Source organism: Perna viridis, chromosome 1 (genome assembly GCF_037379345.1).
Source record: "Perna viridis isolate PV_CMFRI_1.1 ecotype Kerala chromosome 1, ASM3737934v1, whole genome shotgun sequence".
Classification (NCBI taxonomy): domain Eukaryota; kingdom Metazoa; phylum Mollusca; class Bivalvia; order Mytilida; family Mytilidae; genus Perna; species Perna viridis.
The window spans coordinates 7,276,156-7,294,568 of NC_142445.1; the positions used below are offsets into that span (position 1 = coordinate 7,276,156).

At 31.6% G+C, this 18,413-nt stretch overlaps 3 protein-coding genes across 6 annotated transcripts in view; 1 reads left to right on the forward strand and 2 right to left on the reverse strand.

Annotated features, from left to right (window-relative positions):
- LOC148627041 (beta-galactosidase-1-like protein 2) overlaps positions 1-14,406 on the forward strand; it is a 28,919-nt gene extending 14,513 nt beyond the window's left edge. For 2 of the 3 annotated variants that reach the window (XM_088566205.1, XM_088566196.1), the window contains 5 exons: positions 452-539; positions 996-1,107; positions 1,691-1,807; positions 2,751-2,876; positions 6,832-14,406. In XM_088566205.1, coding sequence (XP_088422331.1) covers positions 452-539; positions 996-1,107; positions 1,691-1,807; positions 2,751-2,822 — 389 coding nt within the window. In that variant the 3' untranslated portion in view covers positions 2,823-2,876; positions 6,832-14,406. Of the gene's footprint in view, positions 1-451; positions 540-995; positions 1,108-1,690; positions 1,808-2,750; positions 2,877-3,826; positions 4,917-6,831 lie in introns of all 3 variants that reach the window. The other variant, XM_088566213.1, reaches the window with a different exon arrangement.
- Positions 3,507-4,584, reverse strand: LOC148627042 (oxoeicosanoid receptor 1-like). The gene has a single exon (XM_088566257.1). It carries the CDS (start codon positions 4,582-4,584, stop codon positions 3,586-3,588), a length of 999 nt encoding a protein of 332 aa, XP_088422383.1. The 3' UTR covers positions 3,507-3,585.
- The window catches only part of LOC148627043 (mRNA-decapping enzyme 1A-like), a 54,660-nt gene continuing 42,568 nt past the window's right edge, over positions 6,322-18,413 (reverse strand). For both annotated transcript variants that reach the window (XM_088566226.1, XM_088566234.1), the window contains 4 exons: positions 17,280-17,772; positions 16,076-16,175; positions 14,723-14,844; positions 6,322-14,404 (listed from right to left, as the gene is read on the reverse strand). In XM_088566226.1, the coding sequence (XP_088422352.1) occupies positions 14,333-14,404; positions 14,723-14,844; positions 16,076-16,175; positions 17,280-17,772 (787 nt within the window). In that variant the 3' untranslated portion in view covers positions 6,322-14,332. The remainder of the gene's footprint in view (positions 14,405-14,722; positions 14,845-16,075; positions 16,176-17,279; positions 17,773-18,413) is intronic.

The following is an 18,413-nucleotide window of genomic DNA, read 5'->3' on the forward strand; positions in this document are numbered from 1 at the left end:
TCTGAAGTCACTCTCGTTTTTAGGGGAGTTCATACTGCAAGTGCTTCAGTATTTTTTTGTGCTGTCTTTTCCCCTTATTTTCGGTTATTATATTATATTTTGTTGTATATGTAGATTGCCTCTGTTTTCATGTTTAGGTCATGTGTTTGGATTTTGTTATCTTAGAAGTGTCTTTCTGGTATGATGTTTCGGTATTTTCGATCAATACTTTAAAAGGTAAACAAAATAACTCGTGATTAAAAAAACCAACAGAAAGCTGTAGGTACTAGACCATAAATTACTGAATACATATCCAAACATTGGTTTGTTTAAGATGTATTTTCTTATTTTAAACAGTAAAAGTCATTTACAAGTTACATACAACAGAGAACAGTTGCTAGTAAAATAAAATCTTTGCATGCCGGCCTCTCTACCCTTTCAATCAATTAAGAAAATGTTTCTTTCCTTGCAGGAATAAATGGAAATGTTTATTTGGATGATCAGATTATTAACGACTGGACCATGATGCCGCTAGAGTTTAAACCAGATTTTAACACGAGGTACTTCAGTAGTTAACAGTTGCATTTTTTTTCATTTATGTTGTCAACTGTTAGATTCAAATCGCCTCATTTTGAAGATGGAAGTAATACCAATAACTTGGACAAAACTGTGATAGTTGGTCAGTATAGTCAAACTTATACTGCCATGACCTAGATGGATGACAAACAAGCACTTACAAGATATCAAATTTGATCATTGACGTTAAAAACCAAATTCAATCAAAGGCCATCTTTTTACAACTGTTTACGGAAAGGCAAGTTTGTGTGCTAGGCAGATGATTGGTTATATCTTGCGTAATGTGCATATCTTAAAAGATGTATCAGAGTTCTAAACTTTCTTTCACTATTAATATAAGCAGCATGACTACAATATTTGGTGTTTTAAATACTAGTCAGACTGTATATTGGATAATGTCCCTATGGTTCAGTTTAATGTGCAGAAATTATTATCTTCAGGGTATCAGTTGGGAGTACTTGGACCACCAAAGGTGATATGAACACTCCAGTTCTATGCCGATCGGTTCTGAAAATTAACGGAAGTCCAAAAGACACCTTCCTTCATCCGAATGTAGGTTGTTCTTTGTAATGTTATTCAGACAATTAATCTGATCAGACACTAACATTGTAAAGTCGACTTCTGAAATAATAATAATTCACAGTTAAGTACTGGCGTGCAAATTTACTAGACAATGTTATAGCACAACAGTAAAAACTGAAGTCATAAATTTGATGTGGTGTTTATCAATAAAGCTCAAGCAACAAGGATTCTTTGGTGCATGTAACAAATTCAATTCACTATGTTACCATTGTTATTATAACACATACTCAAGAAGTCGTATAAACACTCTATATATAATTTGTTTGTATAACTTAATTGATAATGTTTCAAATACCATCGTATCTTACCCCTGACGGTTTCAACGCCGGCGTCACCATTTCTTGGTTCATTTAGGTCATTTCCTGAGAAAAGACATGGATAGAGAATATATATATTACTCTGCAATAAATTAATTTTTTCTTAACCAATAAGTATTCTGTACTAAAATGACCACAGGGAATTACTGTAAATTACTCCGTAGAACCTGCGGTAGGGGTTAGACATTAGTATTACTTTCACATTCAGAATTTAAAAAAAACCCTAATTTTTTCAGGATTGGGGGAAGGGGATAATTTTTGTGAATGGAGTTAATTTGGGACGTTATTGGAACGAGGGACCACAAGTTACTCTATATGTACCTGGTCCTGTTTTGCGTGAAGGTGATAACGAGGTGAGTCCTTCGTTACTGAGTTATAGTAAGGCTATCTGAACAGATAATGTAGACTACCGCCAATCGCATGGAGTACCACTTCGTATTCTTGATTATTTGAGGTTTATTTTTTAGCGTCTTATATTTCCGCGTCAGAGAATTTACAAAATTTGGACAAGCTTTTATTATATCCTTTCTGTTGACTTCACGAACATTTCCCACCATTTGCTATATTAGTATCACTGATTAAAGATGCAAATTAACTTTCACAAATTTTATCATATAATACTAGACTAAAATTCTTTTTACTTATGTTTATCTGCAGTTCACTTTAAGGGCATTGGCTGCCCTGTTTGAAAATAACAAAGATTTTAAACGATTGGGAAAGTTTTTGTAAGACTTTTCAAGCTAGAACAATTTAAGTAGAAACAAATTGATGGACCGATTTGCTTTTTAAAGAGATGTAAGCATTGAAATGTTGGCGGGAAAAAGATTTCTCTTGTTTTTCCCAAGAGTTTGCCTTAATAGGTTAATCTATTAAAATCCATGAAGAAATAACAAAAAAAAAGTATGTAAAAAAAACTTCATTTTAATGTGTGTTTTGTGAAATTATGTTTAAGGTGTGTTTTATGAAATTATGAATGAAAAATAGTGTCAACAAATTTGCTATGAAATGGATAAAATCAGAGGAGTCTGAAATATCTGATTAAATATCTGATTAAAATGACTGAACATGAGCCACAGGGACTTGTTCAAACTGTCAAATATGCAGCCCGTCTTACAGTAGTCGGGCTGCATATTTGATAGTGGGAACAAGCCCCTGCGCATGAGCAGCGAACATCTTTAACATGTACCTTTTTCGTTCACTGTGAGGTTTACGAAGAAGTATTTTCTTCGTTATATTTGTCACAACAGAGTCCCCCTTGGACATTCAATTGATATTTTTTATATGATTTGTTTTCAGATTTTGATGTTTGAGCAGGAAAAAATCGGGACAAAGCTTTTATTTCTCAAAGAACCAATTTTGTCATTGTGAAAAGTTGAACTACACATCATTTATGCAATCAGTTGTTCTGTGTAAAATAAACTGGTACGCTATAAAATGCTATTCGCTTAATTATTTTAAAGACACTTATCTGCTAGTTTACTATCAAACAAACATGTTTGGTAAAAAAACATAAACATATATACAAAATGTATAGTGTAATGACTATATATGAATGTGATGTAATGTTTATACGTGTATTTGCCAAAGCTGCACATAAAAATAATGAAAAAATATATATATATCTAAATCTATCATCGTAACAGTGGTGTCCCTAATGCAGTATAAAAAAATACTTTGGGGCCACACTACCTTCATTGCTAATTATTTATTTTGCCCCCCCCCCCAAAAAAAAAAAGAAAAAAGAAAAAAAGAAAAAGAAATGAATAAATAAATAAAAAAAAGGAAAAAAAATTGTCTTGATCGCATTCAGCAAAAGGATTTTTTTCTGAAATTAAAAAAAGACAAGAACATTGTAATTGTATGATTTTATGTTATAAGCATCTGCAAATTGAAACCCGCTTAAACCGTATAATATGGTCTTCTAATGTCATTGATTATAATCGTTCTATTATTATATACAGGAAGGTAGTTAAACAACAAACATTTTACTTTGAAGTGTTTCAGTTTTTTTTAGAGTGTTTTGACAAGGGGAAAACCAAAACCATGAAACTCTTTAGAATCCACAAATTTAATATTAGTCCAATATCACGTGGCTGATTTCTCCGAGAAAAAAATCATCACTGTATATTTTTCATCCGTCAAATCCATACAGTCTTTTAATGGCTTCGAAAAAATTATTGTCTCTAAAGCCATATATGAATGGGTCCAAAGCATTGTTCAGATAACACGAAAAAATGAAAGTATAAAACGCTACTGCCTGTGGAAATGTTATATCGCAATCGAAAGTTTTACTGGTGAAGTACATGTTAGCGAGTATGTGGTGAGGCAAGGAACTGCAAATATAAACCATTGTCACTATAATTAATGTACAGGTGGATCTAGCTACTCTACGGTCACGAAGAACACCCTGGCTTGAATGTGAGGATCGGCTTATAATGTACCCATATCTGTAGATACGCCAGCCTATCAATGCGGATGTAATTGTTATTGCCAGTGATACAATGCAGAAAAACGTAGTTTGCACAATTAAAAACACTACAACGTACTTAACATGTGTACGATCTACAAGACACCTGTGTCCTACGAGGTAGTTAAAGCCTGTTGGTACTTCGGATACTCCATAGAAAAAGGCAGCAGGCAAAGACAGTAGAACGGCAAAACTCAAGCTTGCGAAACAAAGCATTTTTGCCTGCTTTACATTGAAACTTAAATTTTGGGTAGAAAATGTTCTCCGTCCTCTGTCCAGAGCTATAGCAACTACGGCACACGTGGATGAAACGTTTGCAAAGTACATTATAAATCGAAATATCTTACAAAACACATCAGATTGGAAGATTACGGGATGAAGTAAATAATACAGTACCATTGGTGCGCTAATGGCCAAGTTAAAGACATCTAAGAGCGATAGAAATATCACATAAACACGGTATGTTGTGTTTGACTTGTAGTCCCGACAGAAGATGTACAATACGTGAAAATTGCCGATTAAGCCAACAAATATCAACAAAGATATGTAAGAAATTCCTCCAAGAAATCTCTCAATCAGTTTGTTATTGACTTCATGTAATGTCAGATTTTGACTTGAATCACGTGAAATCCAAGGATAGCATGTTTCGCTACTATTCTCCATGATAACAACTTGAGCTATGTTTATAGTTTTGACCTGATGGCTACTACAGACAGGTTTCAAATAAAACACTTACAAACACAATTGTCGTGTATTAGTTAAGTTTGTATTTCCGCTATGAATAAGAACAAAGCAGTAAAACTTAGTATGAAATCCGGAAAACGCTTCATATATTTTCTGGGCAAACATGAAACATCTTCCGGTGTAAAACTCATGAACCTATATGAGCATAGAACTCACAAAACTTAACGAGCATGCAACTCACAAAGTTCAAGATCAAAACAGATTCGGAAGCTGAATCGCGTACGCCATATATATATGGTTATGGGAAAATGGTAGGCAATACATTTCTGATCAAATACATGTTTATCTAAGAATCATGCAGACGGTGATTGTCTGATTGTGGTTAATGTATTACTGTTTTTATAGAATAGGCCTGATTATTGCATGAATAAATGATTAATAATGCCAAATGTTTTGGCCGAAATCGACGTTATTTATGAAAATGTTGTTTAACCTCACATTAAGTTCCAGTGATGGCAGCTGTGAAATACACAGAACCAAAAAAAGTTTCATCGAGCACAGCATTATACGACCACAGCTAATTGAAGTCCGATGTGGACACAATGTTAGTTTTTAAATCACTGTAACATAGGAACTTACAGTTGATTGTGGACACAACAATTTGAAATTCAATTTTAGTAAAAAGTTCAGTTTTCATGGTGATCTCATGGATCACTTAGTATCCCTATATCTAAAAAACGGTTATTGATTACGTAAAATTTCTGGCATACTTCTTAAAGCTCTTGTAAAGAGGAGTAATTTACAAAAAATAAAAATAATAATAATGATATAAGAAACGAAAACATCGGGAATGATAAATTTGGGAACATATACTTTCCAGTGACAAGTCACATTATGCGACATTTTCTTATATGTACATTGTACCTCTTCCATCACCTGTTGCTCCATGTTTGCACTGGATGTTTTGGTGTGATTTTGAGTAGTGTAAGGTCAAATGTTCGCCGAGATATCTCCTAAAATCTACAAGATAATGGGTTACAAATTCATGACTGGTTGTAATATTTTATTTTATTTGAAGTATTTCTTCAAAAAACCTTCAAAGTTTAAATGTTGCTCAATCTGTAATTATGCACCTTTATGCCCGGTCTATAAGCAGTGTTATAGCGGTCATGCGGTGCGTCTGCCAGCCCCAAGTTTCTATCAGCCTCTCTTCTGAAACTGCAGAATGAAATTGGATGAAAAGAAACGTGCACATTCTCCATCAGATGATGCTATTGTGCACTTTTCCATCTGAATGACTTTTGGAGTTTCCCGAAGAAAACATGAACTTTGTCATCCCTTGATCAATGGGCACCAGCCATTAATACTGTGCTCCTCTGAAACATCTAAATAGAATTCGATGAAACTTGCACATATAATAATCATATTCTTTATTACACCAAGCCATTATACACCTCTTATTTTCCATTTCCATCTGAATTACATTTTGGGTTTCCTGTATAGTTCCAAAGGGAAGGGAAGCAGGAGATCAATAGTGAGCTTGGCTTACATATTTTTACTAGTTTTTATATTGTATAGAATAAATGTAGCTGAAAAGATGTACCTGATTATTTAAGATATGTCTTTACAAAGATAAATTCGCTTTGTATACCAAAAGTGGAAAGAAACTTCCAAAGCCTTTAGTTTGTGTTCAGGTGGCATTAACAAAAGAAACACTTCATTTACTATTTTTATTTTGAGATTAAAATGGTGCATTAATACAGCTGTTTAAGTTACTTCAAAACAAAAACAATTTGTTTCTTAACTTCGATTAGCATCATAAAAAGTGCATTGAATAACTACTACCTAAAACAAGAGGCTCCCAGGAGCCTGAATTGCTCACAGTTAAATTTTCCCTTTCAAGGGCAATAAATTTAACAAGGAGTTGTCCAACAATTTTGACTCAAGAATACTTTGGTAGAACTTATCCTCAGGATTATTTCAGCAAGTTTCTTTCTATCATAGTTTTGAAGATATTGGCTGAAAACTAAAACAAAACAAAACATCATTTTTCACCTTTCAAGGACAATAACTCTTACAAGGAATTGTCTGACAACTTTGATCCCTGGAGAGTTTTCTAGGCCTTATAGTAAGGATCATTCCTGCATTTTAAAGAATTGGCTAAACCTAATAGTTTTGGAGATATATGCGAAAAACTACTGTCTGATCCCTATGTTCTATTTGTAGTAACAGCAGCCATCCCAAAAATCCCCACATCAGTTCTATATAGGATACCCCAAGGAACATTCATACCAAGGTTGGATCCAATTGGACAAGTAGTGCGAGAGGAGAAGAGTTTTGAAAAATTGTTAACAACGAAGATAGATGCGTATGACGGACACCAAGTGATGGCAATAGCTCACATGGCCTTTGGCCGGTGAGCTAAAAAAGCAACCTATGATGCCCAAATTGCTGAATTTTCAAAAACCTTCGAAAAAAGAGTTTATAAATTATCTCATAACTTTTCAAATGTAAAAGCAATTAACTTCTTTCACTGCTAAACATTGTATAATTTTGCAATACACTATTCCCTATTTCATGGATACAAAAGTTTGACCAATTTTATGCCAAAATATGAAATAAGTAAGTGTGTGTTAAATTAACGATAAAAAACTTAAACATTGTATTTCCTTTCAAATCAATACATAACTATTAATATGACTAATGTAGCCTAAAATAAACATGACAAATTGACTTCAGAGAAAAACTTTTACTAGCTAATTGTAATATTGAAACAAGCAAGTACCTAAACGAAAAAATGAATTAAAATAATAAAATAAATTTGTGTATAAAACATTGGTACCAGTTCTATTCTCCAACATTTCAACTGTTTTTGATTTTGAAAGCATTACAAGGTGCTTAAAGCCTTGTCTTCTCCATCACAATTTGGGAAACCTTCGAGTTTTCACATACAAGTACCACAAAAAATACCCATGAAATAAAGTAGTTGTATCCTTTTTTTTCTTGACAACAAAACAATAATACTACAGTAAGTCACTGTAAAATAAACCTAACAAAACAACAGAAAATATACAACAATCTTACTTCCTGAAGAATGATACCTTTCTACAACAGATGGTCACCATATTTGATCACTACACAAGGCATAGTTTCATCCTTTACTCTTTATTACAAACATAAATTCATCCAAGAAAGTCCAAACTTACAGGCAATAAAATCTAATGTTTGAAGTACAATGTTTCTAAACTTGAGACTTTTTTTTGTAGATTCTTAAATTAGAAATTGCTGCATTTTTTCTTTTATGTAATAAATCAAACTTCATACAAATTATGACAATCACTCTGCAGCTCAGCACAAGACTTTAATCATGATGATATGCATCATGAGAGAAAAGCTATTGGCATTCTGATGTAAAACCCTCTGTTTAAAAAAAGCCCTTCACTATATTAACTATAAAAATATCCCATTTCTTGATATTTTTTTACCAAATAAAGATACAAAAGTATATCATAGAATATCCTTAATGTAAACGACTTGTTATTCAGAACTATTTTTCATTAATAAGACTATACATACTTATACCAACCGTCTGGACATTGTTAATCAGTTAAACTTGAATGATGACATGCATGTGTCATGAAGACAACGCTTCACAATTTTTAAAAAATTAAAACCATCAATGTTTGTTCATAAAAATGATCCAATGTTTCCATCATTGATGACAGATCTATTGTCACCAGCATGAGTTTCTAGTTAAGACTTATTTAATTGATTTTCAATCAAATGCTTTAATTTATTGTATTGATGATAATCTTGAATTACTAATGATACCTTTATAACCTCAATAAAATATACTTTCTTAAATTTGTGGATCTGAACATAATATATCCCTGTTCCGATACAAGTATCACTTGGCATAGTTATTTTCCACTAAAAAAAATCTAAAACCAATTTACAGTGAGTTTACTGTGACCTTCAACCTTTTGGAATTGGAATAGCCCAAAGTAAATACCAGTTTTGCTCAATAAACTCATCTTTTGAACAAGTAACAATGACGCTTAAACTCTGTGGTCATTCAAATAGACACCTTCCTAATTCAAAACAGATGTTAACTTAGCAAAACTGGTATTTACCTTGGGATAGTTCAGTTCAACAAGATCAGAAGTCACAGTCAAACGACTGTAATAAAAAAGTTTAAAGAAAGATTTCCTCCCAATCAATTCCTATCTTAAATTTTGACCTAAATGAAAGCTTGATATTGAAGATTTGAAGAAAAACTCCAGGATTTGAGAGATTTCTGAAACTCCTAGTTCTCGAAATTTTAGATTTTTCATGAGATAATGAAAAATTTTCTCTTCCAAAAATATTTATCTAATTTTAACCAAACTTTAATATGCACATCTTAAATTGGTAATTAATTAATATAAATATTCAGTTCACCATTTTGTATTTTTGGCAAATTTATGTTAAAAAAAATGTTTGACAGACAGACAGATTGACAATGAACTTGCTGCTCCTTACACTCAGTATGGAGAAGCTTTCACATTTAGCTGTTGTAATACTCTGAACTATTTGTACTGATAATATACAACAAAATCGAGATAATTTAAACCATCGCTAGAATTCTAAGATTTTCTTTATGTCACGTTATAACTTTAGGAATTAGTACATATACCCATGTCCAGAACTAATTACATTTCAAATTTTTACTTTTTTTCCTCATGTAAACATCACATAAGAAAAAAAATACTCTGGTACATAGTCACTGTTTATAATAAAATAAGAACTGTACGTTACTGTATTACATGTCATGACAAAGATTTTTTTTTCATAAAAGTTCTCAAATATCTATTTAAAGCTAATCTGGATAGATAAATATTGACTATGTACCAGCACATATGATAGATTCCTTGCAATCAGACAAAGAAAAAAATTCTGAAATTCAGTTTTAATATTTGTTTTACCTGTACAAACAACTAACATCCGCTGATATTCTGAAGAGGTAAAGAACAAAAATTATACCTGGCATCACATGCCAGGCTAACAAGATACGTTCAGGCAACATGAAGAGGTTTCTGATAGGGTCTGCAGTAACGGGTTAGGGAAGTGATTTCAAAATGAATGTAGCCTTTAAACTGATTTAAAATTAAAATATGCAGTGCATAAAAAGTTCTCTACAGTATCTTGTGTGTTTAAAATGGACACCTGTTTATCTATCCTATTTTGTTCTTATCTGCTAAATTGTATAAGTGTGATGCTTGGTTGTAGGTTGTGCCTAACTCATTAATAAATCTGGTAATAATTCTCTTAATGGTCTGTATAATAAAAAAAACCAATGAAAGGTGTTGTCCTAAATCAGTCTGATTGTAAGGTAGTCATTGTTTTATTTAATCCAGTATGCTTTTATATTCATTTTCTTTAAAATATATTCATATTGCAAAAGCAATTAAAAAAATCTTATTTGAATAATACTGAAGAACGGAATATAAAAGAATACTGGTTGAATAATTGGTGAAATAAACTAATTGTTGAAGTTTGTACCTGATAAAATTTATTCTTACCACCCGTACATATCAACAGTCAGTTTTAACACCATGAACTCTGCCAACTAAATATTAAATTTTGTATTTTTCACCATTAGGAGATTTCAATGAAGGACTTAGACAGCTTGTTTAAATTGAATGACATATTTAGTTGGCAAAGTTTATAAAAATACAAGCACAGCATGATATAACTGTAACATTAAATAAGTGTGTTTCTAATTTATACAAGACTTTTAACACGAGTGTCAATGACAGCAACACCATACCATCTTCCCTCACACTTCACTCTACAATCCCTAATATAGAATTCTTAAATAATCTATAAAATTTTAGATTGCTGATCAGTCAAATCCAAAATATTGTCCAATCACAATAGAATGGACAAAATTGACTTATTGGATATGGATTAAACATCACCTCTACACCTTGCAGGCAAGAGTACACAAAGCACCAAAATATTTGGCAACCCTAAGGTATCATTGCATAATACCTCTAATGGACCAGTTCAGAATAACATGCATTATTGACCCCTGTCTAACCGAAGGTTATAAATGAGCTTCTTTTAATCTGGATTTCTATGATAAAGGGAAGTAACCCTGTGTGAATTTATCACTGTTCAGATAAATGTATTTTACTTCTGAACTGGTCAGTAATACTACAAAATATAAATGATATTACACATACTTAAAAGTCAACAAATCTATTATTATACTCACACATTTCATGTTTTTGTTACTACACCACACCCCCTCTCAAATACAATGTAGAGTGTTAACTTTCAGATAAAATGGAAAATATCAAAAATACAACCATAAAACACCATGATTTGAAAAAAGGCTGCTTGTTCACAAATAAAAAATTGAGTCATGGAATAGATAGAAATTAAAAAAAAACAGTCAATTGTATCATCTTAACTTGGCCCAAAGCTGAATTTCACATACCTCTTTGATTCAAAACTGGACTCATAACGTCTATAACAACAAAGTTTGTCTGAATGTAATACAATATTGTATTCCAATAATAAAAAATATGAAGTACAGCACCTTTTTAAAGTAACTTATTATTACACATTCACACAGTTGTTCACAATTTAAATCTCAAATCATAGAAACTTACACACAATACATGTATAAACTCTAAATCCACTGACTCATTTATTTTTCTCCCTATTCATACAACACCTTCTTAGTCCATATACTCTCCCTTCTAAGAATCATACAGAGAGTGATCTGTTGACAGAAAGCCCACTATTTACAAATCAAACCAGAAAATAAGATAGCAAACAAGAAAAAGGTAGTTACACCAGACAAAAATTTATATATTTCAAGTTCATATATTTCTTGACAGGTGCCATATTTTATAGAAATGTTTGCCAAAACCATTTCAATAGAAGTATTTTTTTCATTCATTAAAGTCACTGTTGAAAGTTGGAAAGGGAGATTAATCAGTACTGTATAAAATACACTACAAAATGCATTAACACAGAAAAAAAAATACTGTCATACAATTCAAAACCAAAAAAAAATGTAGTTTTCTATCAGGAGTATCACTCTTTATAAAAATGCTGCATGATTCTTAAATGGACTGGGACATATACATATACATAAAATATCATGTACAACACTCATGCTAGAGGTAAGTCAGCATCTGATGCTTTGTCAAATATGAAAAAAAGATAAAAGCCATGGAATATTCATAATTGATCATCTTAGATGAATTTACCTTAAAAAATAATAAAAAAAAATCATACATACCAGCACATAAACCACAATATCTTATGATATCACATGAAAAAAAATCTTTGCCACTTGAAATGATATACTGAATAGTAGATAAATTCTCCTATCATTCAAAACCACAGATATGATGCTTTACATGAAAAACAACTTTCTTCTTGGAAAAAAAACCAACCCAAACAAACAGAACTTTGCCTGGTAGATCTATCTGAAAGTAATGTAATAATGTACAATGAAATTACACCAAGCAACTTATCTGACTGTATTAAATGAAACAAAAGACAAACAGTGAGACTGAGTAGTTCTGAAAGCTCATTTACCAGTTCAAAATTAATATTGGTAACCAAACACACATTAATTCTATAAAAAAATAGGATTTTAAAAATTGATTATGTGATGATTTAATACTGTATAGAGCGCCCTATAACTTTTATTATGCCAAAATGTATGACAGCCACAAAAAGCAAAAAAATTCTAACATTTGACCTGAGGAACTGACAAATGGACAATGTATCTATGTCCTATTAATTATTTAAAAGTACAACAATAAACTGTATGTTTCATTACAAATTAGTAAATTATTATTCTAAAAGACCATCAAAGTAAATCCGTTTGCAACACAGGACAAAAAGAATCCAAATTAGCTAACCACTTAACCCTGATTTAGGAATTTCAAAGAGACATTTAACAAATCTCTAAAAACAAAAAAGAATAAAACCCTGTATTTTTACCCCTTCCAGCAAAGAATAGTAGCACAAACACATTTACAAAGACAAAATTGTGACACATCATAAATTAACAGCAAAAGGTTAAAGTTAAGACACAGATTAACACCATAATAAAGTGTTGACAACAAATTATATAATAAAAAGACAGCCTTTTCATCTCAAGCAACAGTAAAAAATGTGACTCCATAAATACATGTATTATCTCAATTTTTCAAAAACAACTGAGATCAATTTACATGAGTGGATAGAGAAAGGATCAAAACATTATTAAAGAAACACACTGTAAAACATCAGGATCATTTAATAGCACATGTATGAGAGTGAACACGATTATAGTGAAGTCCTTATATACAAATATAAACTAAGATATGTGATATGTTGCTTTGCAGTGAAGTAATGTCAACATATAAAAGCTGTTTTAGCCATCTTTAAAAACACAAATACAAATGACTAGACATCCGATTGCAATTGTCAAGTTAAATTTAGCACTAATACACAAAATATTGATAGACAACATTATATATGTTTGATTCACTTGCTACATAAAATATACTGGTTGAAGGCTGTGTTTTCCATTCTCAATACTGAAGTCAAAATTTGAAAGAATGTGTTTCTGATATACAATTTAACTTTAAACCTTATTATTATCCTTTGGTAACATATGCTGTAATTTTATTTTTTTATGTTTGCACAAATCCAAATTATATCAACGTAAAAAATCATAAATTAATGTTAAAACAGCTGCAACTTCAATATGATGATTTTAAGCATGTTAAACAAATTAATCAACAGTTATCTCCCCTAGTTATTTCACTATGAAATCGTTATTAAATGTGAGACAGGAAAAATCGAACTGCTTCAATAATATAGAGTACTGATTATTTGGAGGATCTGGCCCCTCTTTAAAAATATTCCCAAGTTTGACATAAATACAATCATGTCCCTCATCAATGTTTCATGATGAGAGTACACAGGCCACAGGGGATAAACATATACATTGTATTTTTTTCATTTAACAAAGAAATTAGCTATGTAAATAAGAAAAATATGCATAAAGATATTTTTTTGTAAACCCAATTAGAAGTCAATTTGTTCATTAGTTTACAATTATAATATTACTGTCGCTAATATCCTATTATTTAATGTACTATTGTATACAGCCTTAAGGAAATTCAGGATAAAGTTATTGGAAATTCAGAACAGATAAAAAAGCAGAAAGTAAGTATAAGCATACAATTGTCCTGAGAAGACATTTCTCACAACCAGGACATTTCTACAATACATGTTATACTGAGCATCAGCATGTAGCTAGTTGATTGTTATAGTAAACAACACACCAACATAGATAAATTGCACCATTTAGACTAGTATTAATATTAATGATGACATATCTAGTCAATATTAATTGAAATATCTATTGTCATGATATATCAGTACAGCAATCACTGGTGATGACAACCACTATTTCTTTCACTGTACAAAATAATACAGGGAGTACATATCTATAACTCTATCTTTTTTGTTTTCTGCTGTTGATAAAATTTCAAACCTCATTCTTCCTATCCACCTCTGAGTTTAGATTTTGTTCAAAACACCACGAGCACCTTTTCCTGTCACTGGGGACATTTGGTATGATGCAAAAATCACAACATAAAACATAACAATATGGAGGTAATCTGATCTTTATCTACCCCTGTATTGCTAGAGAGGGAGGCTTGTGCTAGGATTTAGAAAGTTCCTTCAGACTCTGTAAATATGCCTCATGCAAAGTGTTTATAAAACTAGGATCAGTCTGAAATAAAAAAAAAATTGGTTTAAATAAACAAAAGTGTAAAAGCTGTTTCCCACTTATAAATCAGTGGTTGTCAACAAACTCACTAGGGAAAAAATATGACATATTGACCTATGCAAGCAGTCCTCACTTAAAATATTCAAGTATTCTAATGTGATATGAAAATTATTAAAGCACAGTATAGTTTTAAGTACAATTTTAAATTCACATGATTTCCTATGAGGCAAACTGTAAACAGTTTTTCTTTTATCAGAACAAAATGAGATGTTGAAAAATCCACGATTATCAAGTTTTACAACAGCTAAACCAGAAATCTACCTTAATAAGATATATCATTGCCTGTTGTAATTGTTCCTTTGTTAATGCTGCAACAGGAAGACTAGTGCTGCCCTCTGCTGATGACCCAGAGTCGTTACTTCTGTTTAATCTACCTGGTTCATCTGAAATAAAAACAGAAAATAAAAAAATGATTTATTTTGATTACCAAGTTATACATACGCATTTTAACCATTAATTTCCAAATTGCATAATTTTTGGCACATACTTACAATTTTAAGAACACTAGATATAAATCAATGCATCCCTAAAATTTTTCTGTGTAATACGATAGAATTTTTGACAATAATTACAGAAATCATAAAATTCAAGCATATATTTGTATAATTATGTAACCAAATCATCATTACATACATCAATGACTGAAAGTAATTTACTTTACCCTAAAAACATGTTTCTAAAATCCTTAAATACTATTCCAGAAATGAAAATAGAATGGAGGATTAAAACTAAACATTATTTTTATATTTTAAATGTTTATGACTTTTATGTAATCATATATATTTAAACATGTATTTAATGAACTCCTTCTTTGGCAGGTTGCCATCTAGTATTACTCTGAACTGATGCACACAACTATACTTGATGTTTGAGCTCCAACTGTCCTGACGAACTGACCAAAAACAATTTAGGCAGTCAATTAAAGACATATCATAGCAAAATGTACCAGCATAAATGTTTATTCATATGACATAGAATTAACTAGTTTCAGACATTTTTGTACTTAAGTGTAAGCATTTGTAAGAATCAGGCAAAATGGGAAAAATCAGAAACATGCATGTCAAAAACCCACCAATCTGACAATGTAATATCACTCAAGGATACTTTCTCTATTTGAAAATAACACTATTTAATATCTGCATCACTGGCTTTGTTCAGAAATTTTTCAATAGAATGTTAGAAAAATGAGGTTTTTGACAGTTATCAGCCCTAGAAATGTTAATTTTCAGTACAATTCAATGAAACTGTAACTCCATGGTACAGCATGATATGGAAAATCTTGTCTATTTTCTTTGATTCTGATGGTGCAAATAGTCAAATTACACTATCAAAATGATGTTTTTTTTCATACCATGTTTCACCCACTGCCTGATTCTTATAAGGACTGACACTTAAATATTCTTCAGTAGTACAGAAATTGCACAAAATGTAGCACTGCCCTACAAACTTTACAATGATATTCTTATTTTTTACATAAAAACTGAACCTGAATAATGCTATTAATTATATTTGTTGTAGCCAAGTTCAAAAACATTTTTTATGTAGCAGAATGAATTCTAATCTGAGTTTTACACAATTATTGGAATTCTCATTGGTGACCATGTTATGATATACCTGACACAGATGGTGATTTCTGTGTTAGGAAAGCCATTGGAGACAATAAGACCTCAGCATTAAGAGCTGCTGCAGCTGTAGACAGTCTTGTTGTATTTATCTGAAACGTAACGAATTTATATAAATGTTTGAATTATACAAATGAATCAAAAGATATTTGTTGATTCCTATGAATGACTAGGAAAGACAGTCTAAGGTCACATAGGTACATATTAAAGAAACCAAATACAATGTTACTGATCTTTCTATATACATGCCCTTGATATTTGCCATAAAAGACTGTCAAATTTTACAATACCATAATCTGTCTACTGATAAGTTCAAAACCTTGTGCTTCAATCCAAAGAAAACCCTTGTTTCAATTATATAAAAAGTCTCCTAAAAATGTACAATATACAAATGTGTGAAAGATGCAATGATGTACTCAGTTACTAAAAGCTTCACCAATAAATATACCTGCTAGGAATATATAAGATAAGCACACAGCTGAGTTAGGGTAACTAGTGTCAAAATATGTGAACCAAGTATATCATTTTCATAATTTCATGGCAATTTGAGGGTAATTGAATCCTTTTTTATCTCTAAGTATCACACAGCATAAGCAGTTTTATGAGTAAATTACAAATAAATTATGTAATACATGTACATAATTTCACATTTATACACCACTAAGCAATCCATGACAATGGAATTTAAGAGATAGCAGGAATTATTGTTGTAACAAAGTTACTTATACAGAATAACAGCAGTTATAAATTCAAGATGAAAAATATTATGGGGAAACCCTATAGGTTGAGATGTGATATATTGAGAATGGATATGGTGAATAAGTCAAAGATACAATAACCCCATCAGGAAGAAAAATGTCAGCTCAAGGTCACCTATGGGTCTTCATGACCACAATCCCGTTAAAATCTGGCCACTGTGGACAATGTATTACACAACTAATTTAAAGAGAATAGTTATGTCAAAGAGACAACAACACAATCAGAATGAAACACAGTTTAACAGACAATCAAAACTGGTATTATTCTGTTTATTAGCAAAATCACAATGGATTTGAAGTAATGCTGTCATTTGAAATTCCCAATATTTTTTAGTATGAGATTACATTTCAACCCATCAGGCTCACTATGATATTTTTGGTCTCTAAGAAAAAGATTTAAAGGCTACAAGGGTTTTATTTACAGAGACAATGATTTACCTTTTCTGATGATACCGACTTTTCCAAAGCAGCTGGAGTCAGTAATTCAGCACTTCCAACCCTCCCTATACTAGACTGTGATTGTCTTCTAGCACTAAAATTATCACTCGGGGAAGCCCCTCTAATGGCACTATCACTAAGTCTATTTTTAGAAAGGGAATCCCCTAATTTATCAGTCAAGTCCTGACCTTTTAACTCAGGTTGAGCACTTGATTCAGATAAGAACCATTTTGGTTCCTTTGTAAGACTAGAGTCACTATCTCTTTGGTATGTTTGAGATTGATCTCCTGATTTTGGTTTTGTCAATAATTTCAATACTCCATCATTTGGCATAGAAGAACTAAGGGCATTTGAGGGAGTGGGAGGTGCCTCCCCCCTCTGTTGTCTCTCTATATCCTCCACCATAGAGCCAGATGACATGATGTGTTTTAACAAAGCTGGGACATCCTGAGAATCCTGTGGTGCCTTGGTGGTATCAGTTACAGACAGAGATCTGAAAAATAGACCATTAATGGAACATAACATGATACTCTGCCCTGTAACAGAGAAAAAACGGGATGGTAAAATTTTCAAAATGGCTTAACTTGAAAACATTTTGGATTTTGCTGAAAATTGCATTTTATGGTACTATAAAAACAGTTCTGCAAAGTTTAAAAAAAATGCACTGATCTGTTCTCAAGTTATCAGCTGGAAACAGTCTCGAGACTAACAGACAAACATACAACTTTTTAGAGGATATGACATAGTACCTAAGCACTATGTGTGGCAGGGTATAAAAAGCATCTAGGTACAACAGACTTCATATTACAAATTCTAAGGGGAGATATCCACCTGCTTAACTTGTGATAAGTGTTGTCGTTGATTGCAGCAGTGGTAACAGTCATCTATTTGCAAATAATACATTTTTTTTCTATCTTGTTTTGTTGTACTTTCTAGAATAAGCATACTTAGCCTCAATAATTTACATTTAGATGTTTGCGCTGACATGGAAAGAATCCTGGTAATGCTGGACAAAAATAGTAGTTAATAGTCTAATATAGCAATGATGCATGTATAGAAACAAATATCCCATAGTACATTAATTTGAATTAAGTTTATCATCAGAAATTTAAACATTTCATCACTTGTCTTGTT

What these genes read in the sequence shown, in the direction of transcription:
- LOC148627042 (XM_088566257.1), bottom strand. Translation starts at nt 4,584, where the DNA reads ATGGAGAATAGTAGCGAAACATGCTATCCTTGGATTTCACGTGATTCA.